At 45.9% G+C, this 26,430-nt stretch overlaps 1 protein-coding gene across 5 annotated transcripts in view; it reads left to right on the top strand.

Moving 5' to 3' along the window:
* Positions 1 to 26,430, top strand: part of IL1RAP (interleukin 1 receptor accessory protein) — a 47,791-nt gene that overhangs the window by 1,938 nt on the left and 19,423 nt on the right. For 3 of the 5 annotated variants that reach the window (XM_074912045.1, XM_074912041.1, XM_074912044.1), the window contains exon 2: positions 14,450 to 14,520. In XM_074912045.1, coding sequence (XP_074768146.1) covers positions 14,454 to 14,520 — 67 coding nt within the window. In that variant the 5' untranslated portion in view covers positions 14,450 to 14,453. The remainder of the gene's footprint in view (positions 1 to 14,449; positions 14,521 to 26,430) is intronic. The other 2 variants (XM_074912042.1, XM_074912043.1) reach the window with 1 other exon arrangement.

The following is a 26,430-nucleotide window of genomic DNA, read 5'->3' as shown; positions in this document are numbered from 1 at the left end:
ATAAAGAGGGGCGTGGAGGGTAAGGACTTGGGGTGGTGGAAATGTGCAAGGCACTGAAACAATCAGGAAACATTAAGCTGGGAAGGTGGGAGCCGCTTCATGGAGGTGAAGGAGGGAGCTATGGGGTGAGAGGTGATGTTTCTGACACAATGCCTCTGTCCACTGCAGAGGTCGGATCTACATGTGCACAGCCCTGTGACTTTCTTTCTATGTCTCTGGATGTAGCTTGAGTTCAAAACATCTGTGTTACATAGCAAGAGCTTTGTGCTTGCTCAAATCTGCCTGTGCCTGGCCCCTCCTGAGTCCCTGAAGGAAAGCTTGTGTCTGAACACCTCTGGTCTCTCTCCTTCCAGACCTCCAGGGCTCTGTGCAAGTATCCTGCGTTAGCTAGTGTGCAGTGGGGTGAGTACTACACGGGTCTGGGCTTGGTCAGGCTGGTCAGGTAGCACTACCCCAAAGTGCCTGGCAGGAACACACAGGGAAGAGAGACTTCATAGGTTCGGGAGAGCAGTATGGCAGCAGGTTGGATGGTGCCTGGATACATGGAGGTTCGGGAAATGCCTCATTGCTGCCCCGGTGCTGTAATTTTTAAGCTCTGAAATATGCATATAAGGAGGAGGAAGAGTTTGTCCCAGCTTTATTTCTTCAAGACCTGCATGTGCCAGATGCCAGCACTAGAAAAGAAGCATTTCACTCCTTTAGAATAAGAGGCCAGAACATGTTCTCTTATTTCTTCCTATTATTTATTGTTATGTTTGGATTTTTATGTTGGTTATTTTGGCTGGCACATGATTCATATTTCTTCCCTCATCTGTCCTGGGTCCTCCCACTGTTGTCAAATGTCTTCTCATTTCAGCAAGAATCTGACTTAAAAAAACTTGCCACAAAGATAACCCTTGTAGCTGGGTTGGCTACAGCTTGGCTCTTGGAGCACAGGTTGCATTAGCAGGGTGGACAGTTACGAAGATTATAACCAGCATGTGAATGTGGTTGCATATCTGTGTGCATCCATGCTGTCCAGTCTTTCTTTTCATCATACAGCAACGGGGAATGCTTCAGGAATAAAAATAGATATATGGAAAAGCCTATATAAGCTGAAATCTGTGAACAGCGCTATGTTATCTTGGAACTGAAACACTTTTTACAGTGGAGCTCGCAGTTCAGACATTGCCTGCTCTCCTCCTTCCTCCCCTGCCTTTGTCCTGACACAACTTATGGGTTTCAGTGGCCCCCTACAGAGCCAAGAGCCATCTCCTCTGTGCTGCCAGGCTGATGCAGCCCGGCTGGTAACACCTCTGTACCTGGTGGTACTCCTCTGGCTGCGCAAGGTGGGCCAGATGCAGGGCAGGAGGAAGGCAAAGCTGGCTGTCATGTGTGCCACGCTTGAGCTGACCCCTTCTCCTGCACCAGCTCTGCAGCCTGGGTGTAGCTGGGGGGCCCACATGCAGGTGGGTTTCTTTTCCTCCACGGTTTGTAACTGCTTTGTTCTGTTCTGCCATCAGCAAAATGTAAGGCTGAGATTTGGTCACTGCTAAGCTGGAACAAAACAGCTGCTGCTTTTGGGGGGTATTTTAGGATTTCTCCCTCCCCTCCCTCCCCTCCCCAGTGTTTCTTCAAAGCAGAAGGTTAATCTCGCGTTTCTCAGCCACAGTTTTGTTACGTGTAGGGTTTTTGCATGCCACTGAGCTACATGTACACTCAGAAAGTGCAAAAAGGAAACTGATTTGGGGAAATTAGTTCAAATGGTGCCTATGCTTTTGTGAATTTCAGCCTTAGCTAGTGCATTTGCTACCTTCAACCTCAGAGGTCCATCCCAGTGAGACACATGCTCAAATAATGATACTCATAAATTTAGAGTATGATTTAAATAAAATACAGGAACATGAATGTACAAGTGTACATGTTTTGTTATAGGGTTCTTTAAAAATAGTTGCTGGTAAAACAGGATTTCTACTACAAGTAAAGAATCGTATCTTTAGTCAGTCCTTTGTTAATTTAACAACTCTCAGTTTCATCAAATGGGGGCTATATCCCCAGGAATTCCTCTGACACAGGCTTCCCCTGAGCCCGTGTGATTATCCAATTACAATTTTAAGAAAATTGCAGCAAGGATAACTGGCTAAAGATAGAAGTCTCTGAGAGTGTTAGGAAAAGAGAAGGAAAGGGTGTGAGAGAGCAAAAGTGCTTTGTACAAGTAAAATGAGGAGGATTATACCGGTCCTTAAATTTTGTAGTGAGTAGAGTCAAGGTCCCTGGTGTTGGGTTTTGGACTGCCTGTCTGTCTTTCCCATCCCCATATTTATATGAAAAAGTTATGTTGATTTTTATGGAGTCTTTTAGATTTACATATGATAACAAAATGGGACTGTTAAAAGCTTTGTGGCAGAGAGTAAGAGATTGCCATGAATCCTGGACTGAATCAGGAGAGTGGTAGGTGGCTGCTTCTCTTGGGAGGTACCAGAGATCCATTACCTTGGAAATCCCACCCAGAGCAGGATTGTCAAGAGTTACCAGCTATTCCCAGCTCTTTCTAGATGTCCACAGAAGGAGACAGTATTATCATGCCTGGAAGGAGAACTGTATGGTCAGAGCATTCCCATCCCATGTCCATCATGGGTATTGGGATCACTGAGCTGTCATGGGAGAGTGTCCAGTGGATGCAGAAGCATTTGAGTCTGCCCTCAAGCCCATTTACCCTTCTTTATTGCTAACAGCTTGCTTAGGCATGGCTCGGCAAGCTTTAGTCTTTAACCCTTGCAGACTTGGATCTGGTCTTCAGCCTCAGCCATGTGGCCATGGGTCAGTGGGCTGTCTGGGCACAAGCTGGGAGCTCTGCGTTGCAGTCTGGAAGTACCATGGTAAAAGGCTGGTTGTTAGCTTCTCATGAAGCTCTTGGACAGTTTTGTGGTGCGACTGAAAGGCAAGGATACAACATGAATCATGCACTCACACGAATATTTAAGAGGCCTCTTCAGCTTTACTGAGCTGAGGTGTTACCAGAATTAGAAGATAATTTTAAAAAACAGAAGGGGAAAAAAAGAAGTTTTAATACCTCTCTGTCTTTAACTAGAAAAGCTGTGTGTTGTGTTTTGTTGTTTGTTTTTTTTTTTTTCTCCTGGTTTTGCTTAATCCCTTGTATGACTGAAATAAAAGCGTAAAGGAATATCTTGACTCTCTTAGGCCTGATCCTGTCCACTCATAGGGATGTGATGTTTTCAGATGTTCAGAGGATGATTCTTATATATTTGATCAACTTGTGTGTAAAAGCTTGCAAAACTGTGACCTAAATGTTTATCCTTAGTACTGACAGATGCTGTGAAGCTGTTTAACTATATATTTATAACAATTATGCTGCTTGGTGAGAAAGACATGACATTTTCTTTGGAGGGGATTTTTGCTGGTTTTTGCCTTTTTCTGTCTGTGGTTTGTGGTTATAGTTGCTTTTATCATATTACCTTTTGTCCTAGATGTAAATAAAGAGCTAATTACAGTTAATCTCAGTGCAAGGGAATGAAATTTTTAAAGAGTGGAAAAATAACTCCCATCTGTTAGATTTTTCAGTAGTGTTTTGGGGTTTGCCTTCTCGGAAGGAAGCCAGAACTTATCTTGCTCAATTTAAAGTTTTCCTTGCAATATTTAAACTAGATTTTTTAATCATTTAAAAAACAAACAGAAATGGAAATAGCTTTTTAAATTATGTTTGGCCATGGTCTTAATATGCTGGTTGGTAAAAGCTGAACAGCTTTGTCATATTCTTACCAAAATGAGTTGAAATCCCACTACCAGGTTCTATAGGAACAGGTTTGAGACCTTATTCTGGAAAAGCATCAATTTTTCATAGTAGTATAATTGTATCTCTGTGTTTCCTGCCTGCTGGGGCTCCATGTGTCCAGCCAACCAGCCCCAAAATGACTCGTTCCAAAGGAACTGCTGCTTAAGTAAGTTACTATTTAAGACAGGCTCAGAACCCACATTTTATGTGGTGGGTATGTGGTACGTTTAGACCCATCAGCTCCAGTGACTGCTGAGCTCAGGGAATTAATCTATACTTTGGCTCATATGTTATCTCTCATCTCAGCATCTCTGAGCACTTCAGAGACATTAAGATGCACAGTTGTGGGGAGAGGCTGTTATATGGCTGGGGAATGTGAGGCTGGGGAAACAGAGGCACAGATTTCAGAAACCTCTACTAATGCACTCAGTTTAGGGGACAGCCAGTTATAAACTCTCCGATACTTCACTATCAGGGAGGCACTATGATTTTTCATGCACTACAGTTGGTGATTGATGCCTCTGTAGGTTTCATGTAGATTAACTAGAAACTCCTGTTGTAGTAGACAATACTACTAAACTAGTAGACTGTTCCTAAAATCTTCAACCTCAGATACTTACAGGAGCATAGTAAATGGCAGTGGCAGGAGCCCATATTTCTAGTTATTTTTTTCTGAGGTCAGCCCTACTGCAAAAAGCAAATCTCACAAAGAACCAAAAGTAAAACAACCTCACCTCCAGCCCAACGTAGTAACATCTAGGACCCCACCTACATGAATTTATCAACAGTCTGTTGATTCAAAACTCTGAGATCTGTAGAAAATACTTATTCTGACAGTAAGAGCTGTACAGATTCACTCTAATACAAGTAATTGATCGATTTGTTCTGTTGGGAAATAGCTGCCTCCCCCCTCTTTCTTCAAGCACAGACACCTTCCAGCCCTTTTCTATAAGGAGGGATCTGGATAATGGGAGGAGGATGTACGTGTTGCTGCCCAGCATGATAACGCTGGCAGGCTGTGAAGAGCTTGTAGGACACTGAACCTCTTTGAATGAGCACAGGTGTGCTGCTGGATCCCAAAATGTGTTGCTCTAGCAAATTGTGCTGGTTACAGTTGAGCCAGACATGATGTGGCAAAACTCAGACTCCACTGGAGTAACAGCCCCATGGATGAAGTTGTGTTTCCCCCTCATCCAGTCTCCTGCAAGAATAGCCACAGCCTCAGTGAATTTACCTGTCTTCACCTTTTTTGTGCTCTCTCAGGTTTCTGTGTGGACTTCAGGGAGACCGTTTGTTTAATTCTGTCTCTTTGGGAGGTTGTACACACACAAGCACCCCTGATCTGAGGCCATGGAGAGGTGGAAATTCTTTTCTCCAGGCTTATATTTTCCTCCTCTTGTAGACAGGGGAGCTGTATCTTGGCATTTCAGCTCTGCTGATAGTCCTGGGTTGTGACTCCCCAGGAAAGCAACGTTTTCCCTTTCCTTGTCTTTTCCCCCCACCTTGTCTGCCAGGTGCAATGACTGTAGTTGTTGACAAGAAGTGTCAAATAGCAAGAGGGAAACTCAACCCAACTTTCCACGGACACTCGGTGATTGCTTCCTCTCAATGCCGAGAGGTGAACCATACACTTCCTGGCATCGAAAGTGCTCAGAAATTAAAATTTTGGAGACTTCAGATTTTTGGCCCTTTCCAGCAGGTTTTTAACACATAGCAGTATTTCCTTCTGTCGCTGTTCCTTGTAGCCTTTGGAAATGTCAGCAGCGCATATATTGCCTTTTGTTTGTCATTCAGCTGGAGAAATGAATTCATTGCCCTCGTGAGATCAATCATATTCTCCCCAAATAATTAATATTGATGACAATCACAGCATGCTGCTGCCTGCAGCTCCCTCTTAGCCTTCCCACTGTGTAGGTGCTGTGGGTTGCAGCCCAGACCTTCTTGTATGAGACTCCTGGACTTGAAAATTCAGGGTGCCATTGTTTGAAGGTTGAATTTAGAGCTGCACTGATGGGGTCAGTGCAGGCAGAGCCTGAGCAAGTTCCTTGCGGTGGTGCAACCTCATGTTTGCAGAAGGAAATGTTAGAGATGTGGGGAGCAAATGCGTTACACTTGACATGGGAAGGATTGTCTCGTTCGGTTTCTCTTTTCCTTTTTTTTTTTTTGTCTATACCCAAGTTTTTCCAGTCGCCTTTGCAGAGTGTAACTACACTGTGCTGACCAGGAACGGGCAGGCGCACAGAAGAAAGTTGCTCTGATTGTCACCAGGTCCAAGGGGATGGATTGGGAAAGTGGAGGCCCATGGGAGGGCTGGAAAGACCTCTGGAAAACTTTTCGTAAATGGGGTGTTGTCCTGGGGACGCAGGTAGCTCTTGGGCTTTCAGTGCCTTTGATGTTCCTTTTTCTATTGATTTAAATTTTGCTGTGGATTGATGTAAAGTACACTTAACAGAGCAGCCTGTCTGAGCTGGAGGAGAGGGAATGTAGCCTCTTCATGTCTTGTTTGTTTTTTGTTATAAGGCTAAATGCAATTCAATTAACATGATTAATATAAGTACCAGGTGTGGAAACACTGTGTGGCTGAAACTTGAAAAAGAAAAACTTAGCTGACTTGCTTTTACACTTGAATATGTTGCTCATCCCAGGTTACCTGGAGTCACCTGAGGAAATTCTCTTACACCTCAGAGAGGGTTGGAGATCAGGTCTTCACCACTGGCAGAAGCAGGGGTAAACCTGCTAGTAATGCTGAAGGTGTTGCAGTTTGCCTGTGGATTCTGTGGCAAGAGCACAGTAAAAGAGATGCTTAAAAAGGGGAGTGAAACGTGATGTTGTGCTCTGGAGCATGGTGGTATTTAGAGGCTTTTTGCCTGCTGTGTCCCTCTCTGGGGGAACAAGAAGGGTAAGATGCTGGCTGAATATAGAGCAGCCATCCTGGGAATCCGGTCTACAAGCACAGAGGGCTATGGGGGGAGAAGATGAAGTGAAAGAGCAGGTATGTAGCTGGTAGCAAGGTCTTGAACTTAAGAAAATAAACTCTTGGGGCTTTTTTTGAGATTGATAGTTTATTGCAGCTAGTGCTCAGCAGGGCTGGGTGCAGCCCCTGTTGTGACAGTGGGGATGTGCAGTGGGGCTGCAGAGCACTGGCTGTGCCAGGCTGGGCTTGTGAGGAGACACTTTTGGGAAGGCTGTTCTGGGATTCAGGAGTCCCAGACTGGTCCTGTGAGAGGCAGTAAGCCCAGGTGATAAACCTGCTTGAGTCTGCATTGTATCTTCTGGATTTAGAGACTTGGGCTGCACTAGCTTGGGGTTGCTGCTGTGCAATCTGTTGCACAATGTGCATGTGCTGCTATGTCCGCAGGGACAGTGGAATAACCTCTTAAGGAGGGCAGTGGAGTTGCTAACATCTAAGAGCCATTAAAAAGGTCAGGAGGCAGAATGTATAAATTAAATGCTTGTTCTCAGATGTCTCCAGGTGCTCCATGAGAGCTAATCAGAAGTCTTCCAGCCAGGGAGGAATCTTGCTCTAGATTCTGTAAGTCTCCTCAGGTCTTTGAGCCATGTTGGTTGCAGATTTCTTTTTTTTCTCTGCGAAGATTAGTTTGTTTTATTTTTTGGTAGCGCGATATGTGGGTATTTCTCAGAGCTCTCCTTTCACTATAACATCACCATCCAAAATAGAAGCATTGTGTCTGGCTTCATGGAAGGTCTCAGCTCTCTTTGAAACTCTGTTGGAAGCTTTTCATTCCCTGGCTATTCATACTTAAAAAATAGACTATCTTGGCTGGATACCTTTTGCTTCAGCACAGAAGTGCTCTTGTAGGTTGGTGTTTGAACTGCTCTGTGGCCAGCGTGTGTGCATTTGTAATCTGTGCTGTTTGATTTCATAGCCGTGGCTCTACCTGCCTCTCTTCAGCCCACTCCACAGATCTCTTGGTGATCGTCCCAGCTGTTTATTTGTCTTGTCCAGGTGTGCATGTATTTCGGAGAGGTGACAGATTATTGAGCTGGTTTATTTTAAATGTATGAAATACAGCATGCTCTGTCTGCTAAACAGCTGCCAGAGTATAATCAGCAGCACCCTGGGCTCCAGCAGAGCAGTGTGCAAGATCTGTAGCATTTCTGCTTTGCCAAGCCCTGAGAGGACCCCGGGAGAGCTGCAAAGGGAACGAGGGGAAACTGACTTTCTTCAGATATATTTTTCAAGCCTCCCCACTTTCTTCCACATGTCTAGATTGCACTTTTTTCCTTTTCTCTTGAGAGGGGGGGAAAACCAGCTTCTTCCTCTGAATTCTGATTATTAGTGTTAAATCTGTTGAGCCAAAAGGACTCCAGGAGATGGTATCTAAATGCCAATAGCAGATCGCAAATACCTTGCCTGGCAATCGCCTCCATGTCCCAAACGTTGGCACGGGCAGAGGTAAATTTTGCACTACCAAGGAAGCTTCCAGAAATGACTCACTGTTAATGAACTTTTCCTCGAGCCTCTGAACTTGACGTGGGGTGCTGCCTGCTCTGCCCACGGCTGCTCTTGGTGCTCTTTGGAGGTCAGCCTTGCTCCTGCAGCTTGTGCTGCTGTGTTGAAGGAGAAATAGCTTGGGACCACCTCCTGAGGTGACCTCAGAGTGAAACACTGCTGAGTTAGTTTGTTAATCGCCACGTTGGGGATTTAGTAAAAAATAATTATAAAAATCTTAGAGACTGCAGCCCTTGGTCTGGATGCAGTGCAGGAAGCCAGGCAGGGGCAGTGGTAGGTGATGTGCACCTTGGATGCCTCGTGTCGTGTCCTCAGCTAGTAAAGAGCTGGCTGAGCCACTGACTGAGAAGACTGTGTCCAGATTTTCTTGGTGTGTTGTGGTTTTTGGTTTTGTGGGTTTTTTGTTTGGTTTTTGTTTGTCTTTTGTTTTTTTTTCTCTCTTCTGGGTACTCTGTAGACCTGGGTGTAAAGCAGTGTGTGAGCACTGTAGCTCCCCAGTGCCAGAAGCCAGTGCTTCCAGGTCCTTTGTGACGGTGGCCAGCTCTAGCCAAGGAAGACAGAAGATGCTTTGTGGTAGCAATGGGGGAGACCTCTCACCAGGGCAGCTTTCCATCTGACTCTCACTAGTTTATTTTTTTTTTTTTTCTTTTCCTCTCTGCAAAAGTGTTTAATATCTGCTGTGATTCTAGCTGGTGAAAAAGTTTCAGTCTGCTCAAATCTAAATGTTTCCTTTGGTTCTGATGATATAAATTGCTTTTATAATAGAAACATTTCAGAACAAAATCCTTTCAGCCTGCTCTGTTGTCAGGCATGCGATAGCCTGGTGAGTGCATCTACCCTGGCAAAAGTGGGACTTCAGCATTGATCTCGCAGGTCTCTGCCTTGGATGTGTCACCATTAGATACGCTGATTGGGTCACACTTATGGCTCCTGTGATATCTCTGATTGCAGGCCAGGCTTCAGCCGTGGCTGATTCCTGCTGAAATGTGGCCTGGCTGTTAGGGAGCTGTTGCCAAGACAAATTGGGCTCCCTGCCCTTAGGGAAAGATGCGAATGTTTTTCCAAGGACAGCGTTTGGGGCCCTTTGTTGGTCACTGTGCCTGTGTTAGAAGTGATGAGTGTGGTGTAGTGTCCACAAGAGCAGGGAAAGTGCTCTGAGTTGATTATGGCAGTCATCACACTGCTGTTAGTTTCCTTCCCCATTCTCTTCCTGGAAGCTGTCTGGGAAGGAAAATTTTGATGAACGTGCTAATTCTTCCTGTGGAGAAAAGGCTGGACTTCCAAAATCCCTTGCCTGTCTTTACCCGCGCTTTGAGTTGCGTTATGTTGCTCATGAGGGCTGTCAGCAGGACTGGCCAGCTTGCTGCAGGAGTGGCTCTGCTTCGGGTAGGGGTACAAGTGGAACCACTAATGCCGTAGCACGGGTGGGTGCTGTGTGGTGCCTGAATGGCCTCCGGAGAGGCAGGGCAGAGACGCTGCGCAAATCCCGGCTGAGGGGCACCAAGATGGTTTATGCTACAGTAATGTTCTCCTTTGTCTGACTTAGTCCTGCATCCTGCACATACTGAAAAGCAGAAGTTTCCTGGAGGGCTGAAGGGCCTTTTCCCACTTTCCATTAGTGTTTTTGCTATTACTTTTCTGCAGCTGCTTTTGCAGACTGCCTTTTGTCTGCCTTTTGGATTCTTTGAATTTACTTGGACTGTACATCTATTTCCCTATGAGAAAAGTCAGCAAACTCATTGAGCAGCCATCTCTAGCGCTGCTGCATAATGATGCAGGGACACAGATGGGCACGCAGTGATGTGGGAGCAGAGGAGAAGTGCCCCTCTCCTGAGCACCAGTGCTGCTTTGCAGCCCATAAGCCTTCAGCCCCAAGTCCATGTGGTACAGAAGCATAGCATTTCCTAAGCTAGCCCACTCTGTTTTTTGCTAACCTTCCTGTGTCTGCATCCCTTTTCCTGGGGCCAGTCCTGTGCTTTTGAATGCTTTTGGCTCAGAGGGGCTTAGGACAGAATTATAGGAAGAAAATCATATGTAAAACCTACTCTGGCCAGTGTTATTTTTTTTCCTTTTTTTGAAACTGCTGTATTTTAAATGCCATCTCAGTTGCAGCACTTATTGGCAAGGTTTTGAGGGGTGCTTTTGTTCTGCATGCTGTAGTGTGACTTCTCAGTGAAAAGCAAAAAACCTGTCAGCTCTCCCTAGGTGCCTGTGGTTAGGAGGGACAAAGGCATTTTCTTGGAAAACGCAGCATTGTTCTGTAGAATTTGTACAATGTCTTTGAGAACAGGTGTACAGTAGTTACTTTGAGTGCAGCTTTCTTTGTTAATTATTTGACATCTGTCTTAGGTTTTATAATTGTTTGGAAAACGTGTAGGCTTTGCAGGTCCATGCTGCTAAAGGCAGGAGCGAATGATTCTTTGCCTAGGTCTGTTTGGGAAGGGTGTTCTATTAAAAGGTGTTTTATATGAAAATATTAATGTTTTTTCTAATGTAAAGGCCACTTCTGGCTGGTATCAAATGCAAAAACAAACCTTTCCACCAACTCTGCTTTTAAGAACAGGAGACGCTTCCATGACTGTGTTTCCCTCCAGTCCACTTTGCTCCTCAGTAGACAGAAGGTGGAAATTTGAAGAAAATGCTCAGGAATGAAAAGGAAACAATTTCTGATTTGAAATAAAATTAACATTTCAAGTTCCTTTAAAAAAAAAAAATAATCTAGCAACTGCAGTGATGGATTGTTTTCCCAACTGCTCTCTGAATTATTACTATTATTAAAATGTTAATTTATGGAGACATTAAGAACACCTCAGAGTATATTGGTCTCGTGAGAAGTTCCTACAGCACTGAGGATGTATCAGCTCTCCAGCCTTCTTCTGGCTGCTCTGATTGCCTGCTTTCTAGCTGTGGTGTGATTTCTGAGCTGGTATGTGCTGCTGCTCACTGATTTTATTCCTGGCTCACTTTAGCGTTTTCTTTTCATTTATTTGCTTGTGTACTAGAGGTGGGGTCTGTGACCTTTTTGGGTGGATGCAGTTGGGTGAACCCCTCTGCTGCAGCCTGGGGTTTTCACACTCTGACCTCTGGCTCCTTTGGTTGCTGCCAGAGATGCTGGGGCTTCAGTGCAGTGATACCGAATTGTGCAAGAACTTATTCAGACACCACTGAAATTACATTGTATACAGGAAAAATGGCAACATGCTTTCTGACGTCATGAAACAAAGAAGCAGGTTGCTGGAAAAGGCTGAGAAACAATTTGGTTCCTGGCAAGACTAGGGTGGGTTGTAGTCTTGTGGCATCAGGTTCTTACAGCATTGCAAAACCAACCCTCCCTGTGACAGAATGGATGTAATGCTCTTTTCCTGATGTCACTGTCAGAATCACGTTATCCTCCCCAGGGAGGAATCATGACATTGTGTGACCGCAGGACTGCTGTGGACCTTTCTCTTTGGGGTATATCACAGATTTCAGGCCATTTAAAACATCATGGTGCTAGCAGCACTAGTACACAAGAATGGATCCCTTGCACTTTGTTCATAGTACGGACCATCGGATCCTGTGGCTTTTTTTTTTTTCCTTAATAATCATGTGCCACAGGCTTGGAGCTAGGCTGCAGAAGCCCTCCTGTCCTCCAGACCCCTTTATCTTCTTAACTGTTTGCGCAAGCTCTCCATTTCTTTACCAAAGAGAGAGAATCCTCATCCTTCATCTCAGCTGGCAAGCACTGGCATGGTCAGGGCATCGAGGAGGTTGTGGCTGGCTCCCCTTGATCAGCCCTTGATTCTGTGCATGTGCATTCCACACACACTTATTTTGTATAGTGTGAGAGCAGCTGGAGCTATGGACAACTGAGTCCCATTCCCGTAATGGAGAAATTGCTGTAATATGACAGGCTCTGTGTCCGTCTGTCTCCACTGATAAGATCTCTGGAGAGCTTGGAATGAACCAGAAGTCAATCACGCTGTGTAGGGCTTCTGATTTTATAGATGGATAGATCAAGAAAAAAGAATTTTCCTACTAGAAGGCAGATACCCTGCTTATGGGAACAGAAACCTGGTGGCTCTTTGAGGCAGTTGAAGGGAGTATGTTCCTATGAGCATAGTTAATGGATGTAAATATTTGCTAGCTGCAGAGTTCATGTATCACTGAGTGAAACGTAGTAGTTTATTTTGGCCTCGGGCCACGTAAATGGCCTTGCTCTAAACCAGAGAAACTCATCTAAACTCAGTAGTTGTTCCTGCTTGCTTCAGGGCTGAATTCAGTCTGATTTGTGCAAGATACAGGAGAGAAGCACTGGCAAGTAAGGGTGAATTAGGACACGCTGTGCATTTATCTAATGACAAATGGAGAGGGAACTGTGAGGGATCTTTATTACAGGAATGATCCCCACCACTGCTTACGCCCCCTCTCTTCCAGCATCTGAATTCCCAAAAGTTCCTAAATTCTTACCAGAAGTGCAGCATGCTGCTTCTCTCTGTCCAGTCTGATGGTGCAAACATGTTTTATCTTCCTTCAGCATTTCCAGAGGGTAGGAGTACTTAATTTTGTTTCCTCCCTATGGAGTCCTCTTAGGTGATATTGGGAGCTGCTTGTAGATGGCAATAGAGAAGAAGGGTTTGATTAGCAGCTGACATTTCAGTTTGGATGAAGGAGGTGGGGGATGACCAGCCTTCTCAGCTGAACCCTGTGGAAGAAAACTCAGCTTCTTCCCACCTTCTTGCCTATTTCTGAAGGCTTTAAGGCTTCCAGGGCAGTCTGCAGCCCTTTGCGTGGACTGTGCAGGGAAGATCAGGCTTGCTCCGGATTTCCTTTGTCTCTTTGAGACAAGCTCAGCAGAGAGAAAGCTTCGTACAAAGGCTTTTCAGATGCAAGTGTTGAAAAGGAAGGATTCAATATCCGCTGCTGGATTTTGAGTAGTACAGTTCACACATCCCATTCTTGTTAATCTCTGCAATCTGTGCAATCATAGGTGTTCTCTGCTTTTATGCTCGAAGCCCTTCTGTGTAATGCATATATTATGGACAGGTTTATGAGGGATGTGTTTAAAGGGAGCTCTGTGGTTTCTCTCCCCACCCTTTTAGCCCACCCTGATGGAGCAGATTTCTCTGTCATCTCGTGAGCACGCTCCTGACAGTATCACCATGCTCATTACTGCATCGGTCCCGGCAAAGCTGAGATGCTTTGATGAAGTTCAGCCTTTTAACCACCTCTTCTCCCTTTGTGATCTGACAGCACCCAGGAATATCAAATGCAACCTTCGCCCCATTAATGAGAACATCTAGTAAATGTCAGCTTTCGTGACTATCAGTTTATAAGTTGCACCTTGGAAAATCGAGAAACACAGGGAAATTTAATTCCAGTGAGTGAACAGCTCTGAGAGCTGAATGCCAGATACTGGAGCGGGTGGCAAGTGAAACTCTGGCAGAGTACATTTATCTCAAATTACAGGAAATTGTGTTCTGTAGTGGGAATGGAGAAGTCTGGGATTGTTTTCTGCCTGTCGGTGCTGCTTTGAAAGTATAAACCTTTGTTGAGATCATTTGTGAAAAGTGTACAAACCTGGTGCTTGTTTACTCCTGTGAGGTGGCCGTTCCAAGGAGAGTTTGACTGGAAGAGCTGGTGGAGTCTTGTCCTGCCTCAGCCTGCCTTATGAGAGGGGGTGAGGCAGCCAGGACTCTGGCAGCTGCCCTTTTTGCAGGTCACCAGCCGCAGACCTTGCAAATTTGGACTGCACCGGTGTGGTTGTCACACCAAACTGTTGGATGTGTGTTCAGTGCAAATGTGCTTCAGCCACTGCTCACCATTGTGAGTGCTTTCAGCACTCGTTCTTAGAAATGAGCAGAGTGAGGTTTTGGCAAAGGACCTCGGTGTTTTGGGAGTCAAAGCTTGGGTTTTCTAGCCTGCATCTATCTTATTCCTTGTGCTCACAGATACAGACTATTCCAGTGACTTAAGTCAACGGGCTAGGCTCTTCTGAGCTATCGCCTCCCAGGCTTGGAGAGCTCATGCAGCTGCCTGGAGGCAGAACAACGCTGCCATACAGATTCTGTTCTTAAGGAATCTTAATGAAATAAAAAAAGAGCTTACCAGAATTAAAGGATCACTGGGTGGAGGAATAAACACATACACTGAGAGTTAAAAAAATGTCTGCAGTGAGGAAATAGTGTAAAATAACCAGAGTCTCTGTGTGTGCTTTGTCTCAGCAGGATGAAGATGGTCGGTGTCCTACTGGTTACGCTCTGGCTGTGCATGGCCACCCTCGGCCGTGGCTCAGGTAAGGACAGTGGTGTGTGATGGGTCTGCCTGCTTATCACAGGAAGAGCTGATCTGAGGCCAGAGAAAGAAAACTGGCCACAGTGATTTTTAAGCATTTACAGCATTCCTGGATGAAATGGTTGTGTGTAAAATACTTAAGCAAAATGCATGAACACGATGTTAGTTCTGTGTGGGTGTTGTATAATGGTCATGTGTAGAGCAATGAGCATGGTGTAAGTGGGTGCATGTTAGCAAATAGCAGTAAGCACCACCTCAGCCTAAAAGTGTTTTGCAAATTCAGGCTGCCTGCTTGGTCAGTATTGTTATTCCCCTTCTGTGAGGGGTGAAACCAGGACTCGGCATGTGGCGCTGACTTGTCACTGAGCTGCAAGCAGGACCTGGGCTTGAACCTGAACTCTGCTGTTCCTGGTTGGGTCCGGAGGGGTTGAGATTCTGGCTCTTGGATTCTGACTCATGCCTCAGCAACGCAAGGGGCTCGGGGAACTTCTCGAGTAAGAAGAGCTCTCATACCCGTCTCACTGAGTCATTTTCCTGACAGGAAATATGTTGTCATGCTCGCAGCTCCTCTGGCACACGTTCAGCCCAGCTCTTGTGAAGAGGCAGATTGTGTGCGTCTCTGCTCCGGACTTCCTATTTGGGGGTGGAAGGAGACAGCATGATTTGCAGGAGGCGAGTGGAAAGGGGGAGGGAGGAAAAAACAGGCACTAGCTTTATAGGGGGAAATGTTCAGAAATAGGGGCTGTGCAGGGGATTGACAAGTCCCCCCATGAGCCTTTGCCCTTCTGCAGTGCTGGCAAACAAGCGGTTGTGATAGCCTGAGCAGATGAACGGCTCTTGTATCATTATAGAGTGATGAATTATTGGGGCCAGATTCACAACACGCACCTCAGCAAGGTTCGTCTCAGTGCAGGATTCATCACAGAGACTGAAGCTGGGAGGATGTTCTCCTTGGGTTGCCCAAGGGCTTGCAGGCATTCACCAGTAGGTTGTAGTCTTCAGTAGGGGATGTCCCATCCTGGCTAATGGGGGTCTGACAAAAGTGGCGAGCAGTGGGGAAACAGCAAAGGAGAAAGAGTAATATATGGCCCAGGTCTCCTCTGCTAAGCCCTAGGTAGTAGAAGTGCCAGAGGAAGGAGGGACTCAGCGACACGGATTGCTGCTGCTTGCTGGGAAAATCCCTGCTTTGTGTGTGCTTCTGGACGTGCTGTTCTGCTCTCCACCAACGCAATATCCTTCTCCTGCTGAGGCAGCGTTACGACACCCCATGTATAGTCATCTTGGTTTTTTTCAGAAATGGGAGGTAGGTGCAATTGAATCTGGATTGCCCAGGAAATGTTAGAGCAACTCTAAAAGCTGAGACTGTCAGCTGGGATCTGTGAAATGAGCACCCTGGGTTTGGGTCACACAGGCTTGTGCCAATTGATCTGGCAGAACCCTCCATGCATTTGTGTGAGGTATTTAGTGCTCTTTAAATGTTCCTCCTTTAGCAGAGGTTTTCTGTACACAGCCCTTGCAGACTGCTGCAAGAACATAAGTGTCAAAGGGGGTGATTAAAATACATTTCTTCTGCAAATCCACTGTAGTGTATGCATTTAATTTTTCTGCAGATATGTGGGTGACAGACCCACTCTTCAGTTCAGAGCTCCTTTTTTGTTCTGTGGACATTATAAACCACTTTGGGCTGTCAAAACGTCTTCTGTTATTCATGATGGGTTTGGATGGCTGTTTGTACTTGGATGGAGGGGTAGCCGTCTGTGCAGCCCTCTGTTACCCTGCAGGGTTTCCTGGAACTGGCACCAAAAGGCAACTGGAGCTTGTTTCACCCTTGCAAAGTCGTAAATACAGAGCACTGTGGGAGACTGGACAAGCTCTGATAATATTACAGCATTTTGGCTCCCATTTTCATCTTGGAGTAGGGAAGGTAGATAGGGGGAGCAGAGCAGAGGTTATCCAGAGAGAACGCAGAAGGGCTGTGCACAGCCTGCAGCTGCTGCAGTGGTCTCCTAACACCAAGCGAGGCCGTGGGCATGGGTAACTGCCACTGGGGAACCTGGCTCCTGGGATAGTTAAGATCTGTAAATTGGTAGGGATTTGTCATTTCAGCTGGATCTTTTTCTGTGCTTTGCAATACTGGTCATGTAATGCTGTATTGTCAAGACCTGCTCTCTCTCCAGCCCAGGCTGTCAGGGGGCTGGGGAAGGCTGGAGGCAGAGGCAGGAGTCCTGTTTGCTGCCGCTTCTCCTGCCTGCCTCTGCAGTCCTTCCCGGGGGAGCAGCATGGTCAGCAACACTGACCAGGGACTGCCCAAGCCAGGGGTACCGACTCTGCTGAGTCCTGAGCTCTCTGAGCTTACAGAGGGGATGAGTCAACACTTCATAAATTTCAGCTATAAACCACCAGCACTGCTCTGGCTATAATGCCGACAGCCTTTCCATCCAGTTCAGCCAGTATGGCTGACAATCTCTCTGGCAGTGTGTCAGAAGCTTCAGCATTGTACTTCATCCTACTTCTTATTGGAGAGACAAATCCACAAATTTTATTTTCCCCCCAAATTTTGCCAACAGCACTGTGGCTCTCAGCATCTGTTCTTTGAGCTCTGCTGTTTCTGCTGTGTATGGAGGCTGGTGCTGAAACAAAATCATTTGCTGAAAGGGAGCTGCAAGCTAGAAGAGGAAAGAAATATGATCTGAGTAGTTTAGAGTAAAAGACTTTAAGTCTGAGACTGAATTTGTGCCTGAATCATGCCATATGTGTGGGCAAATCTCTTTTGGTCTTGAGAAAATATGTGATCTGTAGTGCCTGGGTTTGAATTCCTTACTTGTGACCTTTGGAACGTTGTTTGCAATGGTACTTTGGGTCTTCTGCTTTCTTTGCCTGGAAATAAGGCTTAGATCTCTGTGCTTGTGTTGTAGGAACCTTAATGAGCTCAGATGTTCTGCTATCCAGAGAAGGATAGCAAAAACTGATGAACCCAGTTTTGGTCTTACAATGATTTCTTTGGCTCTGCTGAAGTCATATAAACATACACTGTCTGAAAAGAGATGAAAAAAGTCCAACAAAGAACATAACAGTCGTATGAATACAGAATAATGTTATTTTCTTGTTTCCAAACAAGGCTGGCCTATGTTAGATACCAGCTTATTTAGAAGATGTAGTTTTGCTCCTTATTCCATTTTTCTCTCTTTGCTAACCAGGCTGCTCTTTCATTTTCCAAGAGCTCCCAGCTTTCCCAGGGTGAGGGCTGGGGAGAGGATCACAGTTAGGATTATTATCTTGGGGAATTAGAAAACCGGAAAAATATTGCAGCCAGGAGAGGATGAGCTGCCTTGTGCTGATTATCTGAAGGACCCACCTAGTGTGAACAGGTGACCACTGGGCGTGAGTAGCCCTTTGGTGGGAGAAAGCGTTGTGTTTGCATAGTAAACTCCTCTGACAGTTCCCTTGGGGGCTATCAGACAGGCTGTGTGGTAGGATGAGCTCAGAACTGGGGCCAGATTCTGCCCAGAGTGACACCCCAGCATGGCAGGCAGTGACTGTAAGGCAGCCAAGAGCCTCTGTCCTGGGAGTTTTATTTTAGGCTTTGCAGTTATTTGCTGGATTGTGAGCATCTTTTACGCTCCCCCATACCAGATGCTCTCAGGCGCTGATTTTGTCCCTTCTGAAGTCAACTCCGAAGTGCCAGATGTCACCAGTGCTTCTGCATTCAGGTGGTGGCTAGAACAGCGAAGTTCTGACCGCAGTGAGCAGAAACTGAGGACTGGCTCTAGAGGTCAGAGCTGCCACCTGTACCCTCTTTCCCGAGTGCCGAGCTGTGCTGCGTGTGTGTCTCACACTTAGCAGAGAGGCAGAGCGGTTACTTATGGCCAGGGGAAATTTGCAGATTAATAAATTACTGTCTGTAAAACACTTTGAAGATGGAAAGCCCTGTGCAGTTCCTCAGGATTATTACTATATAGCTCTTATTCTACTGATGGAGTTCCAGTGGCCTTATTTTCCTTAGGATTTGTGACAGCCCCAGAAGCTGAGAAGCTTATTTTAGTGTGTAAAGTCAAAAGAAAAATAGATTAAACTGCATTATTGTTTTCTAAAGAGACTAAATCCCTCCCCCATCATCTTCTCCTGGGATTTCCTGACTTCCTCCTACTCTTCCAATCTCAGCTTCTTGCTGTCCTAATTTAGGACATGATTTTATAACCATCTATACCCATCTGTGAGTTACTGCGGTTGTAGAAGTTTATGGTGCTTGGGGGCATGAAGTTATTCAATGCTGAGAGTGTTGAAAGGTGCGTAGCCCTGAAGTGGATGGAGATAAAACCTGTAGAGCAGAGCTGGCCTGGGTGCAGACGTGTAACCACAGCTGTCAGCCTTCCTCTGCACCAGCCAGAGTCATGCCCATGAAGGAGATAAGACCTCACGTCTGCTTCTTGTCAGCTGAGGAGATAGGTTATGAAGGGTGAGTTTTGTGCAGGCATCAATGTGATGTGACCCATCTGCATTGAAGTGCAGAAAGGTGTGCAGAAAAGCTGCCAATTTTGGGTGTGTGGCTGATGTGATATTGGATGGTCATCTTTACTCCGCTGTGTGTATCTAACAGGGCATCAGGACATCAGGGACCTGCCTCCTGCCCTCCTTATCCATCATGTCCCCCAGCTGCAGCAGCACGGTTGTGTGCTCAGTCTCATATGTTTTACTGCACACAAGTGACTGCCAGGCTCGTAGACCCTTACAGTGCATTTTACTGCCTGCTGCATTTTTGCAGTTCCTGTCCTCCTCTGAGGACAATTTCTGCAGTGTTTTTTTTTAATGCAGACATCCCTCTGGATGTTTGTGGTGGGCAGTGAGGAATTGTTGGCTGTATTTTAAAGCAGGCAACAGAGACCCTGTCTAAGTGCAATAACTAGGCTGCATGGGTTTAACTAAGCAAGCCTGTGGCAGAGCCAGGAGTTGAGCCTTGTCAAGTCCCAGTCTGATGACCCAGGCACACAGAAGAGCCCCTGCCAGTTTGAGCACAGCTTTACGGTAGTTCTGATCAGGTAAACTTCCTTTTCACGCTGCCTCTTCTACAGATGATTTTGCAACAGGCCATTCCATTTCCTCTGTCTCTTCTTCTCCTGTACTGTGCTGGTTTGCTTCATACAGCAATTTCGTCAATGAGGTGGGATGGAAAGTAGCTATTTGCTCCTTTTCTCCTTCAGGCTTTGAAACAGTTCATACCCCTACCTTTATCGTTTTGATCTCAATTAAAAAAAAAAAAAAGCCTCCAGGAAAACATGTCAAGCTTGCTAGAGAAAACTGAACACCTTTTTCTTGGGTTTGTTTTTTTTTTTTGTTTGGCCCAGTTGCTGGAAGTAACCAAAATACTCTTTGCCACATGCAGTAAACACAGCTTTATGCACAGAGAGAGCATAAAGTATGGAGCTCTCTGTGGAGGAATTTTAAGAGACACAAACATCAACTACCCCTCCCTATCTTATAGGCTGTGTTTGATTAGATAAGGAAACTCAGAGTCAGGAGCTATGGGCTTCATTACAGAATCATTGTTTTTTGGATATCGTGCCTTGTCTGCTTTCTCTGAACTCAACAGAAGTTTATGTAGTCAGCTTGTTTTTAATGAATTTGGCAGAGAGGCGGATCATACCTGTTTAAACTGGGCTTTCAGGATCTAAAGTTAAACAACCACCATGTATAAGTGCTTTTGGAAATAGTGAGTTGTTCTGCAACAAAGGCATTTTCCTTCTCCCTTTCTCAGCTGTCCTATATTTTAAATTATAAAAGAGGTTGGGGGAAGATAGAATGAGAGAGAGATTGAGACTCCATCTTTGTGTGCAGCATCCAGTGGAGCTGCTTCTATGGGGGCATCACAGCTCAGTGGCAACACAGGATGAATATGGTGAGGCCTGGGAGAAGCGTAACTGGTGTCACTGGTGCCATTGCAGCAGAACTGTGTGGGTGGGGCTGGGCTCTGCGCTGTGCAGTGGAGCCAGTCACGGTGGCGTTTGTGCCAGGACCACTTCCACTTTCTCTGTTGGAGAGGCAGTGGGAGGAAGGCAATGAGGTTATGACAGGTCCTTTTTGATGTTTCCTAGAATTCAGAGTATAAATTCCTGCAGAGTTTGTGCAGCTTCCAGGCTGAGCCTCCAAGGCAGCATTGAGCTACGACCAGTTTTTAGGCATCCTCTGACTGCTATCGCTCCTGCGGAGATAGTGGGAGCGAATGGTGAGAGCTAGCTGGGCTTGGCCAGAGCTAATCCAAGTTCTTGGTCATTCCCACCAATTTCAGTGTGTTTGGGTCTGTCCCTCTTCTCCCAGTTCAGAGAAGGTGTTCTCATTTGTTTTGCTCCATGTTACCCTCCCTTTGCTGTGTTGTGCAGTCAGATGGGATGCCGACCGCATGGGAGACGCTGCCCTGCCACGCTGCCTAATTGCTCAGCTGCTGAGCAGAATGCACAGCCGGGGAGCATGGGGCGGTCCTGTGCAGGATGCATGTGTGAAAGGAAAATCGCAGACGCAGTGGAAGAGTGGGTGCTCCTGGCACTGGTGTAAATGAAAAGCGCACCCACACATGGCTGCTGGCCACAGCTGGTACCTCCTATGCTCACAGCGCAACTCCTCCATTCAGCGCGGCTTCCTCTGCCGCTTCTCACTGACTGCTGTGTGTTTGAAAGAGGGGGGGGGATTTTTTTAAGGTAGCAATGATTAATTCTCACTTAATTGCTTTGCACAACCAGCTTTTTCTGCCTTTTTGATGCTGATTCTTGCATCAAGCTAACCACTGGCCTGGCCGTGCTCCCCGGGTGAAGGCTGACTCAGGTCAGCTTTGCTTTAAGATAATGCAGCAGGGGCGGCTGAGGAAAGAAAGTAGGAAGCTGTTGAGATAGCGCAGCCCCATCTATGCTGCTGCTGAAGTGGCGTGGGGAAGAGGGGTCTGCCGTGTCATTCAGCTGACAGCATTGATGGCTGTGTCTCCTGCTGCTGCTGCAAGGTCCCAGCCTGCATGCAAGGCAGGCCCTCTCCCAAAATTAGAGAAGATTAAGAAAGGTGCATAATTTGGCAAATGGCAGGGTAATTTGGGCTGGCATGATAGACGACCTCTCATAAGGATGGCTCTTTATTATTTCTTAAAAGAAATTTTATCTTGGGGAAGCCTTTATTTGTAGCCCCAGGGGAGGGAAGGAGGGTGGAGGTGTTGTGGGCTGGTAGAGTTTTGGTGGTTGAGAATTTTTTTTTAAATGGAGGCACTTAAAATGACTGCACAAAAATGCCAAACTGTGGACAAAATAGGATGGCATTTTGTGATGTGACCTTAGTCTGGCTTGCTTTTTTGTTCCATGTCTCCTTGAAAAATCGAAATAATTGCACCAGTTCCATCTCTGTTTTCATTGTGTGGTTGCTTGTAATGGGTGCTGCAGAAGCTTTTCACTTGTGTGTGTATTCAGAGCTCTGTTCTGAAGGGGGTAAATCAGTGCATTAAGTGAAAGGTTGGGAAAGGTTTCCAAATATGTGTGGTTTTGCCTTTATGCATCTGAGCAACGTAATTTTTTTTCTCCCTTTAATTTTCTACTTTGCATCTCGAGAAGCCACTTCTTTTAGCTTTGTCTGGCTTCTGAGGAGGAGACTGTTTTGGAATACCTGGTGTTTAGGGGTATTGTAGCACCAGATACAGAAATGGGAGAGATCTGACTATTTCTGTAACAGAAGAGGTTTCTGTCCCTTGTATCAGTAGTAGATACTCCTATGAACACAAACTGCAACATACAGTCCAGGCAAGGAAAACATTTGCAGTTAACTTTGCCAGTTCACCTAGTTCACAGTGTGCATCAGGGAGAAGCAGTAGCTCACCAGCCTGCCCGTATCTTTATCTCAAGGCACATGAAATCAAGATGGGCATCCTTACTGGGATCTTTCTGTCTGCGCTTGCTCTTCCAATGCTGGAGGTGGGTGTTTACTTTTACCATGACGCTTCCCTCCAGACTGTATAATCCTTGTCACTTTTCCCAAGCAAGGCTGTGGAAGCAGCACCGTTTCTTGCCTTTTTTTCTGCATTGTCTGTCACGGGTAGGTCTGATGGGTCACAGACTGCCTTACTGTGTGATTACAGAGCACCCAGCAGTAAGAGGGGTCAGTTGAGGCATCTGCAGTACACCTCATTGGTAATGAGAAAGACGGCGCCTTTCCAAAGTGTTTTGCAGAGGCGTTTCTAGGAAGATGCATTTGTGGAATGTGGATTTTTAGAGAATTTTGTCATATCCTCCATGTGTGTAGCGCTCCATTTGCATGGGAGGAACCATGGAGTTACATATAGCTACCCTATCTCTTCACTAGTTTCCATTTGTTAGTGAACCTCTGAAGTCAGAGCATGAATGATGATCCTGCTTGATTTAATCAGGAGCTGCTCTTAACTCCAGCAGCTGTTTTGTGCAGGAAACATTTCAAAAGAGAAGAAACTCACTTCCTAGGCTCAGCCAGTGAAAACAAGTGTGAGTTGCTGCAAATGGGCACAGCACTGTAGAAGTTAGTGCTGTTTCTCACAGTTAGAACTGGGTCCTTGCATCTGTCTTCAGTGCTTCTTCAAATATTGTTACTGAAGTTAGGATATTTCAGTAAGTGTGTGTGTGTGTGTGTGTGTATATATATATATATATATATATGTGTTTTTCATAGTGGGAGCTGCTTTATGCCAGTGAGGTTCACTGTGAAGTCATGCCACTTTCTCAGGCTATTTCCAGTTTAGACTGACATGTGATGTTAGCAGCAAAAAGGCTCTGAATATCCAATAAAGGTTAAAATAGTGGAAGGGGCACAGCACGGCTGTGTACAGTTGCAGGGAGCTGTGGGATGCAACTAAAATTATTGCAATAATAATGTGAGCATCCCCTCCATTTTACACATGTGTGGGGAGTGCAGCCAGCTCTGTGGGCTTGACCCATCTGCTGGGGTCTGCCACAAAAGTGACACGGTGGTAAAGGATGTTGTTGGCACAGGGAGAAGAGTTACATCACAACCAAGGAGGAAGCTCACAAAGCTGTGTGTGAGGAATGCCCTTCAGTCCCCTCAGTGCTATGTCAGGCAGAACCAGCTATCTCAGGCATAAAACACCCCAAAAAAATCAAAATAGCAGTACTGCTGTCAGCATGGCACGGGGAGGAGGGAAGTTGTGCAGAGAGCCACAACTTCTGTCCTCGGTGTTTTAGGCATGAAAGAGGTCTCACTCCAGCCCGTGGTGTTTCTGCCAGGTCTGCTGTGTGCGATGGGCTGTGGCTTGGCTCCCTGGGCCCTCGGAACTGTGCTGGGCTGGCTTTGCCCTGGCAGCCAGGAGGACTCCTTGCCCACAGGGTGACAAGCACAACCTGTGATCTCAAGCTGCACGGCTGCTCCTGCGGTGTGTGGTGTAGCTGCAGCTGCTTGTTACCAGCATGGTTATGTGCTGTGGTTGGGGTTCAGCTCAGGCATGCAGCACCCCAAGGCAGGATGCACATGGGGAGCCTTAGGACTAGCAGTTTGGTGTGACAGAGTTCCTGAAGTCAGGCGAATTAGCCAGGTCTGAGGCAAAATCTCCAGGTATAGCTCTTATAGTAAAGAACAACAGTCACCTCTTCCCCAGCTAGGAAGACAAAGCACCTACATTGATCTTGAGTAATCTAGGAAGGAAAAAAAAAATAAAATAGTTGCATTTATTTTCAATAACTCATTTAGGTAGAACGGATAAGTAGTTTTACAGTGCTGATTTATGAGCTGTTGCAAAATGCAAGAGCTGTTCATGATTGCAAATTTCATTGATCTTGACTCCAAGAATTTCAGTACAGTAATGTTTTATGTAGTTTTCTTCCTCTCCAGCCCTGCCATTTGAAATAATAAGGACAATTTGCCTTTACGCAACCCAAGAGGAGACAGCAAAGTCAGGTGCTGGGAAGAGAACCCAGGTGTCCTGATTTACAGACCCAGGTCTGCTCCTTCCAGAAGGAGAGCCTTTCTTTATTAAAACAAACGCCCCCCCCCCCTCCATTAATAGTAATCAGTGCTTTATCATGCAGTTAGCAGGCAGTCTTTGACAGGCATGTCTCATTCACCATTCTGTGAAAGCTTGACCATGCCTAATCCAGTAGTTTGACCCCACCAGCATAAATCAGCATTCTGATTCCAGTTGCCCTTGACCACAGTGTGACTGGTGACTATGCCATGGTATAAGGCTTTCAATAGTGGTTTGGTCTTTCAGAATTGAGCCTTGGCACTGGCTGTGATAGCAGCTGTACTGGATAATGCTGTGCAGTTTTGAGAGAAATACCTGTATGTTGCTTAGATGATGAGCAATGGCACTTTCCAGCCCTTTGGGTTTGGGGTTCCTACTAGCAAATGCTTGTACTTGGGGTAGCTTCACTACCTCTTCCAATCCCAATTTGCTGTCTTCCTCCAGAAGTAGCACTCTGTCATACGGGTGTTTGGCATACCATAGGAGGAGCAGTGCAGCTTGCATTTACATTTATGTGTAAACCTGCCAGAAAACATTTCTATTCTTACTGGCCCAGATTCCTCCTCACTGTGACTAACCATTGCTGAGCCACAGGAGTTAGCATTGCTGCCTTTAAGCACTGTGGGCCTGTCTTCTCAAAGGTTTATCTCTTTGCTTTTTTTAATTAAATATGAATTTGGGGCTAAGCTACATCCTACTCTCTATTTAAGGAAGATAAAATGCCAGAAATCCTGCTTTGGGTCTGTGAAGTCAGTTCAGAAGAATTGGGCTCAAAGAGCATATTGTATTCTGCTTTTCCTCTCTGTCTGAGTTCTAATATCTGCAAACCGGAGAGTTTTTGCAGTGTCGTTTCTAGTGTGCCTGTGATATGCTGAGACACTGCTCTGGGGTCTGCTGCAGGCAGCACACCCCTCTCCCATTTGACTCACTTTGGGCTCTCGGACGTCAGGCTGCCCTAGCTAATGCCTCCCAGCAGCTACAAGAGCTGTGCTGGGAAGCATGCCATGCCATGCTCTGTCTCGGCAGCGTGGGAAGACAGGAGATGCAGTGACAGCTGCTGGCAGTGCAGGTTACTCTCAGGTTTGCTGATGCCCTGGTACTGTGCTTTGCTTGCACCAAGTCCCTTTGTGACTGGGCATCCTGATGGGTAGGAGGAATGGGGTGGAAGTGAGCACTTGGAAGAGAAATGGGTTTTGACTGTGCTGTCTGTCCTGAAACTATTCACTAATAACAAGAATTAAAAAAAAACCAACCCACCAAACAACAACAAAAAACCCCAACCAACTTTAAAAAAGGCACTGCACTGCACAGCTTTTTTTCATGCTGCCCAGTTTCTATGTTGGCCTGAGTCTGCTGTGAGCCACACTGAGCCTGTTGAACTATGCTTGGAGATTGCACTTGGGGTCTGCCTGGGGATCCCCAGGAGAACCTGCTGCCATCTCCTCCATACTGTCTCTTCTGCCCCTCAGCCTCCCTTCCCAAATTTCACTGTAAACAGTTGCTATGTGTGACTTCTTAGTGCTTTTATTCTTTGTGTTATCATAGCACACACAGGCATCGCATCAATCCATCACAGGAAGGAAAGTCCTCGCTCCCAGGACCCACGGTCCAGCTTCTTCTGACAGGGACAATGGCCCATAGCTCTAAGGGAAAATTGATGTTTGCATTGTTACTTTTTTCTTCTTATTTCAACACCTCTATTTCCTGTCACTGTGCATGGATGCAGATACACCTCTAGCATTGTTTTCATCCAGATTTTATCTTCCCACACAAGATTATAGGGTTGAATTTTCTTGGAGCTCTCTCGGTGTTATGCAGGAATATCCTGTTTTATCCTATTGTCCTAATGGGGGATAAATAAATTGGAAGAAATGTAGAAGGTGTACAAATGAAAGTCGAGGCTTGCAGGTTCTCTAGAAATGAACACAGTACTCTCACTCT

The sequence above is a fragment of the Athene noctua genome, chromosome 8 (assembly GCF_965140245.1).
Source record: "Athene noctua chromosome 8, bAthNoc1.hap1.1, whole genome shotgun sequence".
NCBI classification, from domain to species: Eukaryota; Metazoa; Chordata; class Aves; order Strigiformes; family Strigidae; genus Athene; species Athene noctua.
Note: the sequence above shows the minus strand (reverse complement) of the source record. Positions and strands in the feature narration are given on the sequence as shown.